Below are 18,929 nucleotides of genomic sequence, written 5' to 3'. Positions count from 1 at the left end.
CTAGTATAGTGTTCCTGGCTATCTTAAACTCAGGGAGACTTTCACTGGCAGTAGGTTTCATTACACCCTGGATGGTGTGGTTCAACAGGCTCAGCTGCCTTGTCTAAAATCTCTATGCTAAATCATGATCTGGCAAACGTAAGCCCAATTCTCTTCAGCACAGCGTTTGCATCCCTTAATTGACTTTGATGAAAAGGCTGGTTGAGAGCTACAGTGCTGCTGCCGAACAATAACTGATACTTCACGCTCTAAGGAGATCTCTGGGCCCAAATCCTGTGCCGGTGAACACTGCTCAGTAGCACTGACTTCACCCTGAATGAATCAAATTTCTTTTCACTGGGCTCTGCTGCCTGTTTTTACTTAATGAAGTGCTGGACACGCTAAAGGAACTGAACTGAATTACATCTCAGCTAGAGTTTGGAGCCCTTTATTGATGAAAATGTTAATTTCTTTTTGTGAAGATAGAGTGTCAGCCATAATGACAGCAAAGTAATGTGGGCCTTATTCATGAAAATCCTCCGAGGGGATTTTGTTTAACACTTAATTTCTTATTCACAGCTTATGCTGGCACCCTGCCACCTGTACCTGAGGGCTCTCACGCAGAAGGATGTACTGTGAGATAACCAATTACTGTGTATCAGCAGACTGGGCTGCAGCTTTCCCTATGAATAGCCTGAGCCTCTTGGAGATAGGAGGGAACTGAAGTGACCATAGACTTTCCTAAGGGACATTTCTGCTATCAGTGCCAGTGCTGAGCACTTGTATTTATTAGCTTGTTAAAAAAAATCATAAATAATCAGGTCTTTCCATAGTACCCTCACCAAGTTTACTTGCTGTGAACACAACTATTATTCCAATTTGCAGATGGCTGTCCACAGATACAGATGGCCTGAGGGAAACATGGTTATTTCTATCACTGTAGCTTGTTTGGTGTTATTCATATGCTATTATATATTGACACTAAATAGCTATTTTAAGCTTCAATATTCAGGGTGTGTTTTTTTTGGGTAAAATTAAATAAAAATGCAAGTGGTACTTAAAACCACACCAGTTTTATTTAGAAAATCCACAACTGTTAGCCCAGGGGAGAGGCGAGCAGCTCTGTCAGCAGCAGTACTGCCTGCAGCTGGTGGCCAATGGATCTGGTTACCTCCAGGTGTGACTCCACACAGACCAGCTCCTGTGGAGAACCTCCCAGTCTGAAGTGTGAGCACACCCTTACAGCACTTGAAAAATCAGTTTCTCCCCTCTGCCTGTCCGTTTTCATTAGATCTATAGAAGCGGGTTTTCTCTGAGACTTCCTTGTGCTGCAGGAAGCCATCAGCTCTAAAGCTGTGGGGGAAGCACAGAGGGCCGCCATGTTCCCTGTGCCTCGGCTCTGAATGGAGATAGTCTAGAAAACAAAGAACCCCCCCCACAGACTACACAGATAATAGCTTAAACAAAGGCAAATCCCTAAGGACCAACATGATTACAGCAGCTGTAGAAGCGGTATCAAAGCATCCATCAGAAGCTTAAAACAAAATCTTTGTGTCAGATCCACAGAATGGGATGGGCCGGCCTTTCCCAGCTCTCACCGGTGAAAGGAGGCGCCTGCCCTGGAAAGCTGTGTCCACTGGAGAGCCTCAGTCTGGGGACAGGCTGGCGAAGGAAGGCCTTCTCCTCCACAGTAACCTGTCTCATGTGCCTCTGTCTCCAGCCTCTCGCCTTGCCCGTGACCCTCGCCTTCTGCCTCCCCCCCGGCCCCAGAAACAGCCGCCTCAGGGCAGGCAGCCCCCTGCTCACACCTTGGGCTCTTACCTTACATCCCCTGCACAACCCACAGGCACTGCAGTGCCAGAAAACAGGAAAAAAGTGACAGAAGCAGACATACTAAAACAAGATGTCTCACCAAAAGGGCTTTTGTCACTTGGATGTTTACTTGAAAAAAACCCAGCAGCTACATATGGGTGGGCCACAGCCATCACCTGCATAAACACGGAAAGCTGTATGCCAAGTACCCTTACTGCTTTCAGTCATGCATGCAATATCCTGAGGGAATCTCCTTTCCCTGAGGCTGAAGACGCAAGCTGCAACGCCCTGAATGCATCAAAGAGACAATTTTAGTAACGACAGGCCAAGGGAGGAATTTTCATTTCCTCAACAACCTTCTGCTTTCCTGTAAAACACATCTTCCCTCTTGCAATTCAGTTCCATTCTTTCTTGTCCTACCCTTTTCTTTGCAAGAACCTTCGGGGCACTTGAAGACTGGTATCTTCTCATTCTGACTTCACAATTTTCTCTTTAAGCTAAACCAACCCAATTTATTCAGTCTGTCTTCCTAGGATATGTTTTGCAAATTGTGGACTGTGCTCATAGTTGTCCTTCTGACTCTTTCCAGCTTGCTTCCATCTTTTTCAGAGGAACAGTGCCCAGAAAAGAACCAAGAGCCTACTACGTCAGCTAGGGACATAGCCACCCACGGGAAAGGGAGCAAAAAGGATCACTTCAGGTCTTGCACTGTACTCTTGGTTGTAATTTCAGTATGGTGTTTGCCTTCTCTAGGCTCTATAAATCCATGTTCAACTTTCTTTCCCCTTAATCACCAGACTTCTCCTGCAGAACTGCAATTTAACAATTACTCTGGTTCTGGACTCATGAAAAATCTCCTCCAAGTGTAGCACGTTGTATTTTCCCTTGTTGAAGCTGGTCAACACCTTTCTGCCAACTCTCTGCTTTATAACAAACATATGAGTTCACACTATGCTCTCCAAGACACTGGCTGCCTTTTTAGCTTTGTAGTCTGTAGATAAAATAAATATAGCTTCGATCTGAGCTAGTGAAAACATCAGAGCCGGACCCAGCACAGATATTAGTGGATACCAACTACAATGCAACTCAAGAAAGGCTGCCCACAGATTTCTGAAGAGTAAATCCATGTACAAACCCCTCATACTGGAGCATCACATGCAGAGATATCCCTGTCCTCCACATACTTACCCCAGGCTCCTTTTTCTTCCTCCCCACCAATCCTACCAGGGAGCTCCAGCATAACGCCCCTAGAATACCTCATTCACCCTCCTTCTTCTACCAGCAGCATCAGTAGACATGTTTCCAGCATGGAAGGGGTGAGGGGAGCTGAATAGTTACCCTCTTCCTCAAATCCAGCAAACCCCAGACAAGCATTCAGAAAATTATACATTTCAAGCCAATCTGGCAGTCCAGTCAACACTGGAATGTGTATCGTGTGGGCTACATACACACATACAGGATATATGCTATGGGTATGTATACAGCAGCGTGTAAAGAAACATTAAAAAGGGTTTACTGTGGAAAACTGATAGAAATCAAGTCTGTATGGTAATAATCCTTTGCTATCACAGTTGCTACTCCTTGACCTCTAATTTAGAAAACTGTGAACAGCTGTAACTTCAGCCAACAATCCTTGCACTCTGGTTTTCTCACTGCTGTAGTAAGAACACCATGACTTTTTTCATGAGGAAGCAGGAATGTTCTAGTTTAGTCTGAATTTACTGTCTTCAAAGGCGAACACATTTGTGTGCTGACATACCGTGCTGGTATTTCAAGAACCTGTGTTCAAAGAATTTCTACTACACTGTATTTGATCTCTGACTGCAAAAGTTTTTGAAAATGTAATCTAAGAACAATTTTATCTTTATCTAGCTGCAGGAATGTACACTTATCCAGAGAAATAGAGATTTTCTTCATTGAAACCTATTATAAAATAGCCAGGAATAGGCAGAACTGTAGGTGAAGCAGCATTTAGATCAAAGACAGAGGGGGGGAAAGTCAGAAGTGACCGATACTAATAACCATTAACTCTAGATGAGCCACAGCCAGGCCAGATCCACATGCAGCTTTGACTACAATTTGTCCATCAGTTTCATGTCCCACAAACTACTCTATCCCTCATCACTCAAAACAAAAAAAATGATAGAAATATCTTTGATTTCACATACTGAAGAGCTAATACCTGACATCCTTAAAGCAAGATCACACAATTGAAGCTGGCTGCTGGTGAGAGGGTTCTCTTATATGTAAACAGAAGTCTGATGAGAAATTAAACCTTTTAAAAAATAGTGGTAAGCATATAAAGTGTGTGACTTATTATTCTTGATCTGATGCCTATTTTTAAATGGAAATAGGGGTTTGAATTGGTCCATCAGCAACTAAATTGACAAAAACAATAGTTTTAAACAGGCAGCAGTCTTCTTCCTGCTTTAAAGGTGAAGCACAAATAAGATTCTAGAAGAGAAGTAACGGTTTCCTACATTCTGCGCTAGTCGCACTCCCCCCCCCCAAGTGTAGTTCATGCAAAAAGAGAAAAGAGCTATAGCCTAATTAAGAAACATAACAAACATGTAAGATTAGAAAAGTAAAGTATATTCGTGACAAAATTGTATAATACAACTTCGGAACATGGTCATTTTAAACTGATCTACAAAACCTACATTATTTCACTATGGTACATTCTCTATGGATTTAACACTTTACAGGGTGAGTTGAGATGTGAGTGAGAACTGGTAGCCATTCAAAAGAAAAGTATAAAATGAGGTATGTTTATCCTTACAATAACTAGTAAAATACTATCTCAAAATCACCTGCTAAGTTTACATTAATTTTGCCCATTCATTAAACATATCACTGTTACACTGCTTTCTCCCTTGAACTCCTTTCTTGAATAACTTTCATAGCTAAAAATACTACAGTATTCTACCACACAGTTGAAAGTACTACATAACACCAGTGATCTCAGAACTTAGCCCACACTAGATAAGTATTTTGGTTTTCTTTGCTGAACAATATGAGATAAGACATGCAAAGGATGAGGAAAAAAAAGGGCAACAGACTGGAGAATCCAAGATAGCAGGTTTAAGCTCTTGGTGCAACATTAGCAACATTTCAGTTTCTATTCAGTCAACACTTCCACTAATACACTAGATGGCAAAATAAAGGTTAAGCTGCAGATAGGCAGGTTTAATGGGGTAATAAACAGAAAAACATCACATGGCTGACACTGATGGTTTTTAATACTTCCTTGGAAAAACTGTGCTTGGAATGTATTTTATTGCTTGTAGATCTTCACCAAATGTACCGCACATCTTTTTCATTGGTATCATTAAAATCAAGGGATTGATTTGTCTGCCAGCTTCCCCACCAGGACCTCCTTCTCTGATGCCACCACCCCTGCAGGTCACTGACAACACAGTATTGGCAGCAGAACCTCATGAACAGGAATGATGCTCAGGAAAATGAGTGAGAAGCTGATTTAAAAGGGGAAGGAGCACTGACCCATGCAGCCTACCTGTTCAAGAGAACAGTGATGTCAGCCAGCCGGATGATGACAGAAACAGAACAACATTTTAGACAGGACCATGTAGTCATTAAAACTATATGACCAAAATTCAGGGCAATAAGATGTGCAAAGGAAGGAATATTTTTAAGGCCTGTCCTCCCATAGGACTGTTACTTCCCCAGTTCAGTCCTACTTACAAGGAGAAAACCAGAGAACAGAAATCTAAAATGCCCTTTGCCTAGTGGGTTAGCAAGCAATAGCTGTATTGCAAAGAAAGCACCGTACTTTTTTCTACCCATGCATCAAAGTCCAAGTAGAAACACTACTAATCTCAGATTTAAGGCTTAAGACACATAACGCTATCTGACCTTGGAGGTGGGCCATAAATCTATGGCTAATACACAGGTCCCTGCTGCCATCAGCTCAAACATTTAGTTTTTTCATAAATAATTTAAAAATACACAGCACGCAGACAGCCAACATGTAACAAATTATTATTTTTTTACTAATGTTCTGGGATTTTCTTAATGTAGGATTTCAAAGAAAAATGTGAACATATCCAGAAAGACAAATGGGTCTCCATAATTAAACTTCCAGTTTGGTAACACCTTGATCTCTAATATATGTAGGCATTTTTATTCAGGCTGCTAATCACTAGATTAGCTGAAGGCATAGAAGCCTTCAGCTTGTTTGATGCCCCAAAACAGAACTTCAAGTAGTTTACTGGTACCCTTGACTGGTTCATTTCTCAGGGTTTTTTTTTTTTGATTTATTATTATTGCAGAAAGAGTTGTTAAGTCTCAGATGCTAAGTAATTTCTCAAAGTCATGTGCAACTGCTTCTTGCAAACTCATTCTTTCTGAATCTTCAGTTCTAGCATCTGAACTCACTGCTGAGTTTTAACAGTCCAGAGTTTTGATCCTTGAAGTATTTCCAAACCTGAATTCCTGAAATTAAATAAATTGGCCTTACAGAGCATAATTACCTGTTTTGTTTGGGTTTGTTTGCTGTGGGGGCGGGAAGGGAAGAAATAAAGAGAGGATGCAAGTGTGTTTTCAGGTATCCTCTGACCACTAGTACCCTGGTGATCAAATCCTCTGCTGGTATGAACTAAAACCACTTCCACTAATTGCTGGTTCCATCATTTATGTAATTTTATTGCCCTTTGACTGTTTACTTGGCAGTATGTGCTAGCAAAGAAACACCAAGTCAGATGTGATGCTTTTAAGCTTAAAATTTAGGAAGTTGCTCAAAGTACCATTCAGTATTACTTGCCTCCAGATGACACACTCAAAACCAGATGACTACAATTAAGTGTACATTATACAACAGCTAACAATGACCAACAAAATACCAAGTTGTATTATTTTCAGAGAAAGTACAATTAAGATGACACAAGAATCTGATTTAAATATTCATTCCATGGTGCTGTTGTCAGCCTTGATCTATTTGACACCATTTGTATAAGTATAATTTAACACCACACCAAAGACCATCCTCCCCCAACAAAAGCAGAACAACTTTTATGGACTTAAGCAGTTGCTAGCTGCTTCTGCCTCTAAGAGTAAAAGCATGCTATAGAAGAGATTTTCCTAACCTATTCCAGATGAGCTAACTTGTGTCCTGAAAGCACTGTATTGTGGTATGTTTATGAAGCACCAGCTTGGTTATGCTGCAACCTTTAGTAATTAACAATGGAAGGCTATGCTCTACCCTATGTTTGCTTCCCACGGTTCATCATAATCATTTCACTCTGATATAGATAAGCATTTAATCCAATTATCTCTCATCCATTTTCTCCAATCTGGAACAGGAAAACAAGAGACATTTGTCTATCTTTCTTTAATTGGAGGAACCTCCTTCCTCAACATACTGAAAATATCTCCATCAAGCTCTCTACTACCTTCCCAAGCCTGCTCACCTACGCACTAAATAATGAAGGGTGATAGCACATACTCTTGCGATACCCATCATGAGGGTATTACTAGGGTTAAAAAGCAGTTAACCTGCTCTCTCATCATAAAATCAAGTCAGTGCAAGTTGCAACTCTCTACAATCGACAAGCAGCTTTTATACATTATCAGACACTTTCTTCACATCTTGTGATGTGAATTTTGGAATGAAAGAGCACCTGTAAGAAATCTTTACACTGTTCAGATTTATCCTAAAAAGTAAGTATCCCTGTGAACTTCGATGGATACTGGAGCTCAGAAAGGGCCCTGAGACATGTGCAGTTATACAAAATTCATTTTGCTCCATCAGAGATGGAATTGGAAAAATATAAGTGGTAGCTCACTGAGCACCCACAAGCATTAGTAGACTGTGAAGATGGCTCTGAAGACAGGTCTAGCTTAATCGTTTCTAAACTTAGCAATCGGGTGTTTTTCATGATGAACAACTACTCCATGAAAAGCAACTCTGAATGTACATGTATATATACAATTAAAATATATATATTTTTAATGTCTTAGTTTGAAAATCTTCACATTTATACTGCCAGGTTGGGCAAGCATTTACCATATAGTTAAATCAAGAACTGAGTCAGTTATAAAAGAAACATGCATTTCCACAAGATAATGAAAATTGCATTTTAAACTCTAAAACTTAATCTGTCTTGCTAGATAATATCATCTTTTGTAAGTTTCAGTGAAATAACTATGTCCAATATCAAATATAATGTGCAAAGATATTTTGAGTTGTAACTAAATGACACTGATGAATATGAAAAATGGAATTATCCAACTATCAGTGATACCAGTTGATGAATATTTTGATCTAACTTCTCTTTTGTTGATTAATAACCTTTAAGCCAAACTAAGAGTAAAATTAGTGAACCATGCGGATTTAAAATGATCTCTTACTATACCCTTTTGAGCCAAAGGAGTATTGGGCATTGCCACATACAGGTGTAGTTTATTTTTTCCACCCTTGCTAGTTTATTCGGTCACAGGCAATGCTGTATCAGCTACTTAATCCTCCAGAATTTTCAAGTAAACCAGAAATTACCAGGTAAGCAGCAGCCATGACAGACCAAAACATAACAGGAGAAATACCAGTCTTACCTTCACACACCGGGCAGCACTCCCCAGGAACTTTAACAGGATTTAGACAGCTCTGCCCGCAGGCGGTTGCAACGCAGTGCCGGTCTCCATTGATGCACTGGCAGAAAGTACAGTCATCCTCTCGCCAGCGGTCTCCGTGAGCTTGGATCTGACCATTGGCGTAGCAGCCAGCAGGGTTGTTTACCGGATAAACTGGGTCTGAAATGAGAGGAATTGCAAGTTTTTTCCTCCCTTTTACACCTAAACTTTACATATGAACAACTACAATACCATGATTTCACATAACCTTGGAAAGGTTAAGTACAGTCACCATCAAACATTGAAAGAACCACACTGTACCATACAGTGATAAAATAAGTAACAACTTAGATATGTCGATGCTGAAACTTACTGTTGAAAAAGTCAACTTATACTGAACATCCACAAATTCAGTGTTCTATTTTTAACTATTTCAACTCAAGTTTTGTATGTAACAATTACGAGGCTTAATTTTTTTTATTTTCTGATTTTGTTCTTCAGAACAATATGGACCTTGGATCTATCAATCTATTTTTTGTACCAACTTAACAAGTTCTGAGGGAAACTGAAAACACCTCAGTGAACCACTGGAGTGTCTTGTGTCAGCATTGCACCACTATTTTAGAGTATGAGCAAAGATGAGACTTCTAGCACATTTCTGGCTGAAACACGTGAGACTGCCTTAAACTACACCTCACCAAAATTTTGGAGATATACTAGTTTTCATGAACAGAAGATCTCGCTCAGTTTTCAACTTAATTTCATTTGGAGCTTTTTCCCCTTAAAAGCCACAAGATGAACTTAACTGCTAGCAAAAATATTAAGACTTTTGTATTTAAATAACAGAATTTTGGGAAACATACTTTATGTAAGATTTCTTCTCAAGTTTCATGGAAACAAATAATGCAACTCTGTATATGCTAATTCATGACTTGAAATAAAAGCAGCTTTTACTCTTCAGAAATAACATTTTACTCTTCAGAAATGTGATAAGCAACACATTAATAGTAAAAAAGTATGCATGATGTGAACGTATGCAACTTATCACAGTGGCTAGTAAAAAGATAAATGTTAGACTCAAAAATTAAATACCTAAGAATGTACAGTAATTAGGTCAAGATTTCAAAGCAAGGAATAATAAAAATTACATATCAAAGCTAATTCAATATATTAAAAACAATAAATATAACTAAAAGCATTGTTTAGCAGACTACAGATAGCAGACATCAAAAAAGCACAAGTAATTTACCTATAAGTTAATTTTCAAAAAAATGTTAAATACAAAGGACTTGGAAGAAAAGAGATGTCCTAAAGGGAAAAAAAAGGAATGAATGAAACTTGGAATTTCATCACTCCCCTTTGAAAGGTAAGCAATGCATTTTAAGTGTAGATAAAGCCAGTAGCAGTGCTAATACCTGTTGCATTATTATAATGCCATTGCATACCTCTATGATGGTATCAAGCTGAACATTCGGAGTGAAACTGTGCACAGGTTCTACCTCTACCTGGCATTCACTCCCATCCTGAATTTTAATGATATTCCCAATTTTAGCAAAATGGGTTAAGCCAATATAAAAAAAAGGTGTTTGGGAAAATAAGTCATTTGAAAATGAAAATGTTTCCTAATCTCTTAATTTTGAACCTTTTATATTTTAGGATTACCTTGCATATGTAATTACTATTCTGACCTAGCCAAAAATCAGATCATACACAAATGAAGTGAATTTTATCATTCAACTCACGTATGAGATTCTGATTGACACAGGAATATAGAAAAAGCACAGAAAAGCCATATAAGACTTGTGTTATTTGCAAGAGTCTCCCATGCAACTCAAAGCACAAAGTTTCTGGTACCCTTAAAAGATCAGTAGCGCTTAAAGCTAGAAATTGAGCCCAGGAAATTACATTTCCAGATGCTGAGGTATCCTACAGGACTTTGAGAAAGAATTCTTCCTGTAGCTAAGGCAAGAAGGGCTTGTGCCTGTGCTACTCAACACACATCAAATTTACCATTTGCCATTTTAAAATTGTTGCAGAAAAGAAGAAAGCATTATATTTCTTTAAATTTCCATCATCAAGAAAACATTACTAGGAAACAATCACCTTGAAAATCAGTCATGAAATAAACATATAGAATGAGAGCAGGTAGTAAAAATGCCACTTCTTCACCAACTAGAAAAGCATGAATGGGTAGGCTGTTAAGTATACATTCTGCTCATTTAAAAGACTTACCTTGTCAATTCAGATGTCACTTAACCAGACTTAATTAAGAAAGGGATCAGAGCTTTCTTTTTTCTAAGTGCTTAAAGGAACTAGGAAAATTATAATGGAGCCAGTTGTCTAGCCTCACCTAAAATAACTCTACTAAATCAAGACGCGTTTATAGTAAAAAACAACATATACCTTATCATCCAATCATTCAGAAGTCAGCACTCTGACTACCTTGATCTAGTGCTATAAGCCCTATCAGACAAGCATGCAACAGAAACAAGGAAGCCAAACAGCACCGGATGATTTGATGAAAGACCCTGTTACTCGTCATCTCAGTCAGCCGAGCAGAAATTAAATCACAGTCATTACCTGAACAAGATGATTGTAGTAAACAATTACAAACCATGATCCATTTTACTCTATCTACTAAGGACCTGTCTTAAAAATAAATTTCCATTGGAGGCCTAACCAAAATGACTTGTTAGCAGGTTTTCTTGATAGTCTGATTCAAAAGTTGGAAAAATGGAGAAATCAACTTTTAGCACTGTATGATGATATGGCAGAAGAATTTATTGGTAACTCGTAAGGTAGCTGAATATTTCAAACACCAAAGAGGGTGAAGGAAATACCTAGAACTGCAGGTCCAATGTGGAAAATCGGCACCCACATCTGAGTATGATAGAGCTGATACAGAGAGCCCAGATACAGCATATACACACATAGATCATTTACATACATTGTCATAATGATTTCATAATGCCAAATCTCAGAATATACACATATGTGAAAAATAGTTAATTACACAAAAAAGCAACAGATTTAATATATTCTCTACTGCCAGAAAGCAGCTCATACAGCAATTTCTTCAGGAGTGGATCTGCACTTAGGAAGGGTTTCGCTACATCAGACATGCCTTCTCTAAACTTTTTCAGTCTATCATTACATGATGGTATGGCACTGATTTTTTTTTTTCCCCCCATATATTGAAGGCTCTTAAAAGCATAGGAACAACTGTACCAGGAGAGACCAAAAAGTCTGCATCCTGCCTCTAACTATAGTCAATAATGAATGAATGTCTAGACCAGACACAAACACAGGGCAAATGTGGACTGGTATCTCGTTAGAATACTTAAGACTACAGCATTTGTATTTCAGTTTCTTTACATGTAAACACCATTTATCAGCCTACCTGATATGAACTGAAACACTAAAATATATAAACCCACAAATATTCTTTAAAGAATGACTTCCTACCTTACCCACCCTGATATTTCATTATCCATTGGGTTTTTTTTTAGATCTCTGAAGAAGCTCTCAATAGTTTGTAAGAAAACGAGCGACCCAAAGAGTATCCTGCACTAGATCCTGTGCTGATTGAGGAGGTTACAAATCTTACAGGTGCCTCTTTTAGACTCATTTTTATGAGATTCTTTACTTTAATAAGTCTCTGTCTGGAATGAAGCACAACATTAATGGATCTTTTGGCTTATTTGCTTCTGCAAGGAACTGCAGGAATACTGTTATTATGCACACTGCAAAGTGTTTCAAAGTGACATTAGTAATGAGATTCCTCTCCGCTTAGGAAAGGATTTGAGGTTTCCAGCTTATTGTGCTTGCTGAGAAGTCATTCCTGAGTTCACATTTAAACGTAGGGACCAGGAGTGCCTGACAGGCCTTTTGTCTATGTCGTAGCGATGACCTGACCCCCACCGGAGTGAGATCCAAGCGCAGAGCGTCAGCCCCATCTCCCTTTGCTGGGATCTGGGTTGTGTGCTGGCAGAAGACCCGTCAAGTATTTTCTAGTGTAAAAGCAAGAGGGTCAATGTGGAATTTCCACAGAACCCTTTTTAGGAGGACTGCAAGCCTAGCAAGCAGGGGAGATGGCTCTCAACAGGGCAGAGAAGGCAGAGAAAACCACTGCGGTCAGATTACTGCCCTATTTCTTTGCTAGAAGACTTTACAATTCTTACAAGGGCGGCTGAGGGACCTGGGGGGGGGGTTGGCCTGGAGACGGGGCGGCTCATGGGGGACCTTATCGCTCTCTGCAGCTCCTGGCAGGGGCTGTGGGCAGGGGGGTCGGTCCCTTCTCCCAGGTGAGGAGGGACAGCACAGGAGGGAACAGCCTCAAGCTGCCCCAGGGGAGGTTTAGATGGGATGGTAGGAAAAAGTTCTTCCCTGAAAGGGTGGTCAGGCGCTGGAATGGGCTGCACGGGGAGGTGGTGGAGTCACCATCCCTGGGGGTGTTTAAAAAACACACTGATGTGGCACTTAGGGACATGGTTTAGTGGTGGGCTTGGCAGTTTTGGGTCAATGGTTGGACTTCATGACCTTAAAGGTCTTTTCCAACCTAAATGATTCTATCCTATGACTATAATTTTAGAGAAGGTGTACGCATTGCTCCAGCTGAACAGAACAAGATTGGAAGACAGAGGCTGCAAAGCAATGGAAATGCACCTTAGGGCCAGCACTGCTGCTTTGGAGGAGCCTGTCTAAATACCTGGTGCAGAAACTAGGAACAGCTTCTTATGTCCATTGGGAAGGAGGCCCCCCAGAGTGTACTGCGCACTTGACCATGTCTAAGGAAGTTCTGATGCAGAAGGGAAAGGAAACCCAAACAGCTCTATATAAAAAGGGCAGCGTGTCAATGTTGGAGAAGCACTGTCAGCATGCTCAGACACAGCAAAAATGTAGAAGTAAACTGGAGTAAGGAGGAACCTGCAAACTTCAGAAGAACAAAATAAAGTACTTGTTTGTTCATTTGCATTGAACAGGCACAAAAAGAAAAAAAAGAAAAAGAAAAAGCAGTGGAATTAATAAGCAAACAGGATTAAAAAGGTACTGTACCTTCACACACTGGGCAGCACTCTCCTTCTGGCACATAGTACCTGTCGCAGTGTAGCTCACCACACTGGGCAGAGAAACAAATAGAGACTCCACCTTGGCATCGACAAAAACGACAAGCATCCATTCGAAACATGTCCCCATCATAATATTCCATGCTGTTAAATATGCACGTTGGCTTCACTTCTGAAAGAAGGAGGAGGAGAAGGAAAAAAAAAAGGTATTTTACAGATATTGGTAAACAGGAAACAGTTAAACTCATGTTGCTACTGACAAAAACAGATATAAAAGAGACTGTTCATTTTTATTTCATTTTTTAAACTCAAATACATATTTATTTTTTTTACAAATGTTATAGATTACTGTCCGTTTCAGCAACAGAAGAAAAGAAAATGCTATTCAAAATTACTTTCAGAGAAATTATTTACAATTAAAAGTTGCCATTTTAAAATACTGAGGGAAGGTTACAGCACTGGTATTTCTTCATAGGTGTTAAATATTTCTCATTCTGGGTAAGCCAGAAGCTACTTCAAATTTTGGCACATAAAGCAATCAATTTTTCTTTTTTAAGATGACAGTTTCTGATGTTTCTTAAGTGTAACCTTCCTTTCTGCAGGACTTGGTACACAGGTGGATAAACTGCACTAAAGCTGTTCAATCCATAGGGATATATTTTCAAAAAGCCCCAATATTTCCTGACTGCATGATCTGTTACGCAGAACTGAACGCTTCTCAGTTCAAGCAACCTGGGGCTGTACTAGTCAGCTCACACCTATACTCCCCACAGAAGATAACCTCAATTGTAATAAATATTTATGTGATTACTTTAGTGTTTCAAAACCACAACACAACTATGTCTTGTATGCCTCTATCTAAAGCAGAGCCCTAGTGTACAATTAAATCCAAACTTTGTGGGAAACTAAAAGCCTCCGAAAATTCTCAAGTGTTTTGGGAAGGACATTGCCTATTTACTTGGTTAACTTTAAAAAGAAAAAAAAAAAAAAAAAAAAAAGAGATGCTAACAGAAACAAGAAAACAGATTTATACAGCTTTTTTTAGTAGTAGTATTAGTTTTTTAAACCAAAGATACTTGGTTCCAGATTATGAAGCAGATCCATACATCATGAGTACATCGTAAGGTCTCCTTAGGCCTTCTGACCTTGCAGTTACCCCACACACATGAACCTTCCTCCAACACCTACAGCCAGAAGAGCATATTCTGTTCAACTGAATAACTGACACACACATAACACTGTGCAGCTCCACAGCCCAGGGCTGAATCATCGTGACTGAAGACACCATAGAAGAAATACTCCAAATTTATGTTCAACTATAAGACACCACATTAGTCATTAGGAAATCATGACTTCACAGGTTCATCATTGCATTACTCAATGACATAGGCCTCCTCTCTCTTTGCCACTTCAGAATAAAATTTTTGTCATTTTTTTGACACTATCCTAAGGTACCTGAAAACAGCTACCTGAAGTAAACCAGCATCTAGTAAACAGATGCATTTTTGCAAAAGCTGCAAAACTAGCAGGTTCAAAAGCCACAGGTTCTGCAAACAGGAAACTATTTATTTAAGCAAAGTAAAAATTAAAAACATTACCAAACTGTAGATAAAACCATCACATTTCATAACATCTGAGCTAAACATAGCAAAGGAAAGAAGGGACAATTGCCTATGTTACTTATTTCTGTAGAATACATGGAAAATACTATTTATTTACTCACATGTGTAATGCCCACGTTGGGCTGAAAACTGCACACTTTGTAGTCAAGTTATTTTTCCTTTTTGGTTAGCGCTCAATCTCACGTATGAGATGAAAAATACATAAATGAAATCCAGCACTTGCAGGTGCAAATGCTGCCTACGCCAATCATCTTACTTCTGGGGGCAAAACCCTCTTCATGAGTTACTCTTGACAATGATACAGGTTTTCTTTAAAACTCTAAAGCAGTTCAAGGACTTTTCTATTTCTTTCCACATATGCTTATAGGCTCCAGCCTCAAATAATTTAGTATGATTGTAAAGCATTAGAATTGAAACTTGGAAGTATCCTGAGCAATGTTTGATTTCTATATGCCTGTTCTGTCTTTAAGGCACAATGTAGAAAGCAGCATTTTAAAAAAAAAAAAAAAAAAAGACTAACAGGAGGAAATACCGCTGTGTCCCGGAAAACAGCTATGACTTCATTAGAAAGCAATTCACATAAACAAACACTTGAGAAATATTTCAAGTTTATACAGCTCAAGCTGTTAGTTTAAAAACCTTCTCAGAAAGGAAAAAGTGCCAACACAACTCAAAAGACCTTTAATCCATTTGCTTCTGACTTTACTTTGCAGCTATCCAGATTTTTACTGATTATTCCCACCTCCGACGGCCCCTCATGCTCCAAAATCAGTAGATCTGAATTGCTGTCTAGTTAGAAGTTCATCTTCAATGAACTATCATTCATTGTGAAAATGTCCAAACAAGACCAAACAAGTAACCGTAAATCCTGAAAGGAAACAATATGTTTTATTCCTACAATGAAAACCACCATAGAATTCCACTACATGTGTGTTTTTACTGTCCAGTTTTATGGAAGTGTATACATTCATACTAAACTATTGACCTAAGCCTATACATCCAGCTATGAGACAAGGATTACTTTTGTTAGAACCATATGTAAGACTGCAGTTTTAAGGCTCAGTCAAGCCAAAACAAGCACTAAACGAAGAACTCTAGATTTAGGTATTCGCAAAGTGGAAGCCTAATGCAAGAGTGAGCACCACCCTGTGGAACTGTAACAATGTACTTCTTCCACCACCATACCCTGGAAGATTCTCTCAGTTCTCTTTAAACAAACAAACAAAAAAAAAAACCAAAACAAAACAACCCCAAAACAAAAAACAAGCTAATTTCACTGCCTTACTAATCTACACGTGGCAGCATAAAGGAGTGAAAGATCATAACATTAGTAATAAATAAATAAATAAATGCATCTTTTCCTGAAGGCCAGTAGCCATAACTCTGCCAATAAAGAGAATACTACAGGTAGAATTCTTCAAGTATCAAAGCTTCACTGCATGACAAAGTAATTTCAACTGACTGAACTTCATAGCACAGAGTGCTTAAACATATCCAAAACCCCAAACCCCTTTCGTGATGCAGACTACCATGACGAAATAGTGGGTATGACACAGACACCCAGGCAATGGACTTGTGAACACAAAATCCGTGTCTGCCAGCTATCAGATAGCCCAGTAACACAAGACTGATCCAGACCAAGCACAGACGTACAACTGCCCATCTGTGAAAGGTGCCAGGAGAGAGCGGGCAGTACCCAGCACAATACAGAGTTTATACTGGCTGTGGAAGGACAGATGATATTACAACTCTGCTCCTATATAAAGTTAAGCACGATTAAGGAATGGACTTGATCTGGCATTGAAGTTCCTGCCACAGAGTTAAATGAGAAACAGTTCTGGCACAAATCTAGCTCGACAGTTCTGGCACAAATTTAGCTCTACAGGTCTCACAGCCACAGCCTTTCTGTTCTAGGAGAGCCCTGAAAGTCAATGCTGCAGCGAACCACACGGCCTCACACAGGCAGAAACAGTGATCGTTTCTCAAGACCTTTATCTTCCATGTGAACTGCAGACATAATCTGTTTTATCAAATCAGTTTTCTAAGATATTTCACCTTATACTTTTAAATCTAACTAAATACAGTTCTGTTGGCTGAACTAGCCCAAAATAAAACTTCTGGTATTGAGATTTCTGTAGTTTCCCAACACTTGTGGTTTTCTTTGATTAAGAATCATGGAACAGCTCAGAAACACATGGAAGTTTGGCAATCCACCCCTCGCGAGGCAATAATTCTGCACACAGTTATGCCAAGCACATGAGATGCTTCAGGCATCAGCTGCCTGTAGGTAAGTTTGCAGATTTGCTTTTGTAGTATCAGAAACTCCAGCCCTCCCAAAGCAGAAGCAAGATTCAAAATAGTTTTCTGTTGCTTAGAGGATTAAAAGGTTCATGATTCCAGCACTCTGCATGTTCCTTCAGTGTGCAGCAGTATTTGTACCACGCTCTTGGAAGGAACTGGGGCAAGTGCTGTGAACTTTCATTTAAATGAAAGGGAAGGAAACTGATAAACTTGAATCCTGTGTCTGTATAAACAAAATACAGAAAAGCTTTGTTTTTCAAAAGCTGAACTGATAAGGAGTTTTAAAAAAAAAGAAGGATAAGTTTAATTGGAATTAGCCCATAACAATATTAAAGGACAACACACTATGCTTTTGTTTCCTTGCAAATATATAATAACAAGCCAGGTAGAAAAAATGATTTGAGTTCTTACTCTTGTACTGCTTAGTGCAGTGTATTCCCTACTAACTCAATTGCAGGACTATTCTGAAAGTCCTTTGCTCCTGCATCTTCTGAACAGGTCATCCAGAAACAAAGAGCTCAAAATTTAAACAAACCTGTAACTATTATTTGTAAATCAATGCATTATTTATGCATGTCTTTACTCAATTATTTATACATCCTTGCACAGCTATAAAGGAAAAAAACCACCATTATTTTGTGGTGGCTGTGGTCTAAAAAAGATATTAAAAGATACTTGGGATGCTGAGGAAAATAAAATTCAGCAATTACACCTTTAAAACAAAATGGAAATAATCAGATTTTTATAGTAATGCTTCTAGCAGAGAAAGTCTGTTTCATCACATTAGAAAGCACTTTGATATCCAGCTGCCACAATCTATATATAGTGCCAAATTTCAACAAGTCTTAAAAGTTTCTGTCCCCTTCAGCAGCAGATCCCAATCCAGTAATCTACAGGCATGTTCAGAAGACAGCTCTTGTGTACATGGCTATACATGCCTTTTTCACACACAGCAGACAAGACTGCAAGGTGTTCCCCACAGAGACAGAAGACTTATTTCCAAGCCACCATACTGCATAGAGGTTGCACCATGGAAAGAGCAGGGAAAGACCCCCCCCAGCAGAATCAGCTCTACCTGTTACATTCCTGGCTTAATCTTTTCTTCAAAGCCACCAGTAATGAAGAAATTGCACCCTGCCTGTTAAACAATTCCACAGTTTTAACTAATGTAACTAAACTCAACTCACAGCAAGGGTAGACTCAGGTTAGACAGAAACAGCAAACAAACAGAAAGCAAGTTTCCAAAGTTTCACTGCTTTTCCCATCTTCAAGCTCTACGTTGGTCCTGGTTTTTTACCTTCCTCTAATGTGCAAATCTGTTGCTAAGAGGACTCATTGTGGATGTCCCTGCCTCCATCCTCTTTCACAGATAAAATGAACACATTTCTTTCAATTTTAGTTTTTCTTCATCAGGTCATGCTTTTCAGTGTTTGATTGTTTCTGTGGCCTTCCTCAGAGCTATCCCCCTTTCATCTATACCTTCTTCCAGAAATTAAGCAGTGCTACTTTTTAACATCCTGCAGTAGCCAAAGGAGGAGCTGGGGCCACTGAGGGCTGTGTCTGT

At 39.2% G+C, this 18,929-nt stretch overlaps 1 protein-coding gene across 1 annotated transcript in view; it reads right to left on the bottom strand.

The window, feature by feature from the left end:
- The window catches only part of CRIM1 (cysteine rich transmembrane BMP regulator 1), a 188,078-nt gene that overhangs the window by 49,360 nt on the left and 119,789 nt on the right, over positions 1–18,929 (bottom strand). Inside the window, 2 exon segments of the mRNA XM_037405516.1 lie at positions 8,359–8,556; positions 13,432–13,614. Of these exon segments, the coding sequence (XP_037261413.1) occupies positions 8,359–8,556; positions 13,432–13,614 (381 nt within the window).

Source organism: Falco rusticolus, chromosome 12, assembly GCF_015220075.1.
Source record: "Falco rusticolus isolate bFalRus1 chromosome 12, bFalRus1.pri, whole genome shotgun sequence".
Classification (NCBI taxonomy): domain Eukaryota; kingdom Metazoa; phylum Chordata; class Aves; order Falconiformes; family Falconidae; genus Falco; species Falco rusticolus.
The sequence above is the reverse complement of the archived record's forward strand: the minus strand, read 5'-3'. Positions and strand labels throughout refer to the sequence as shown.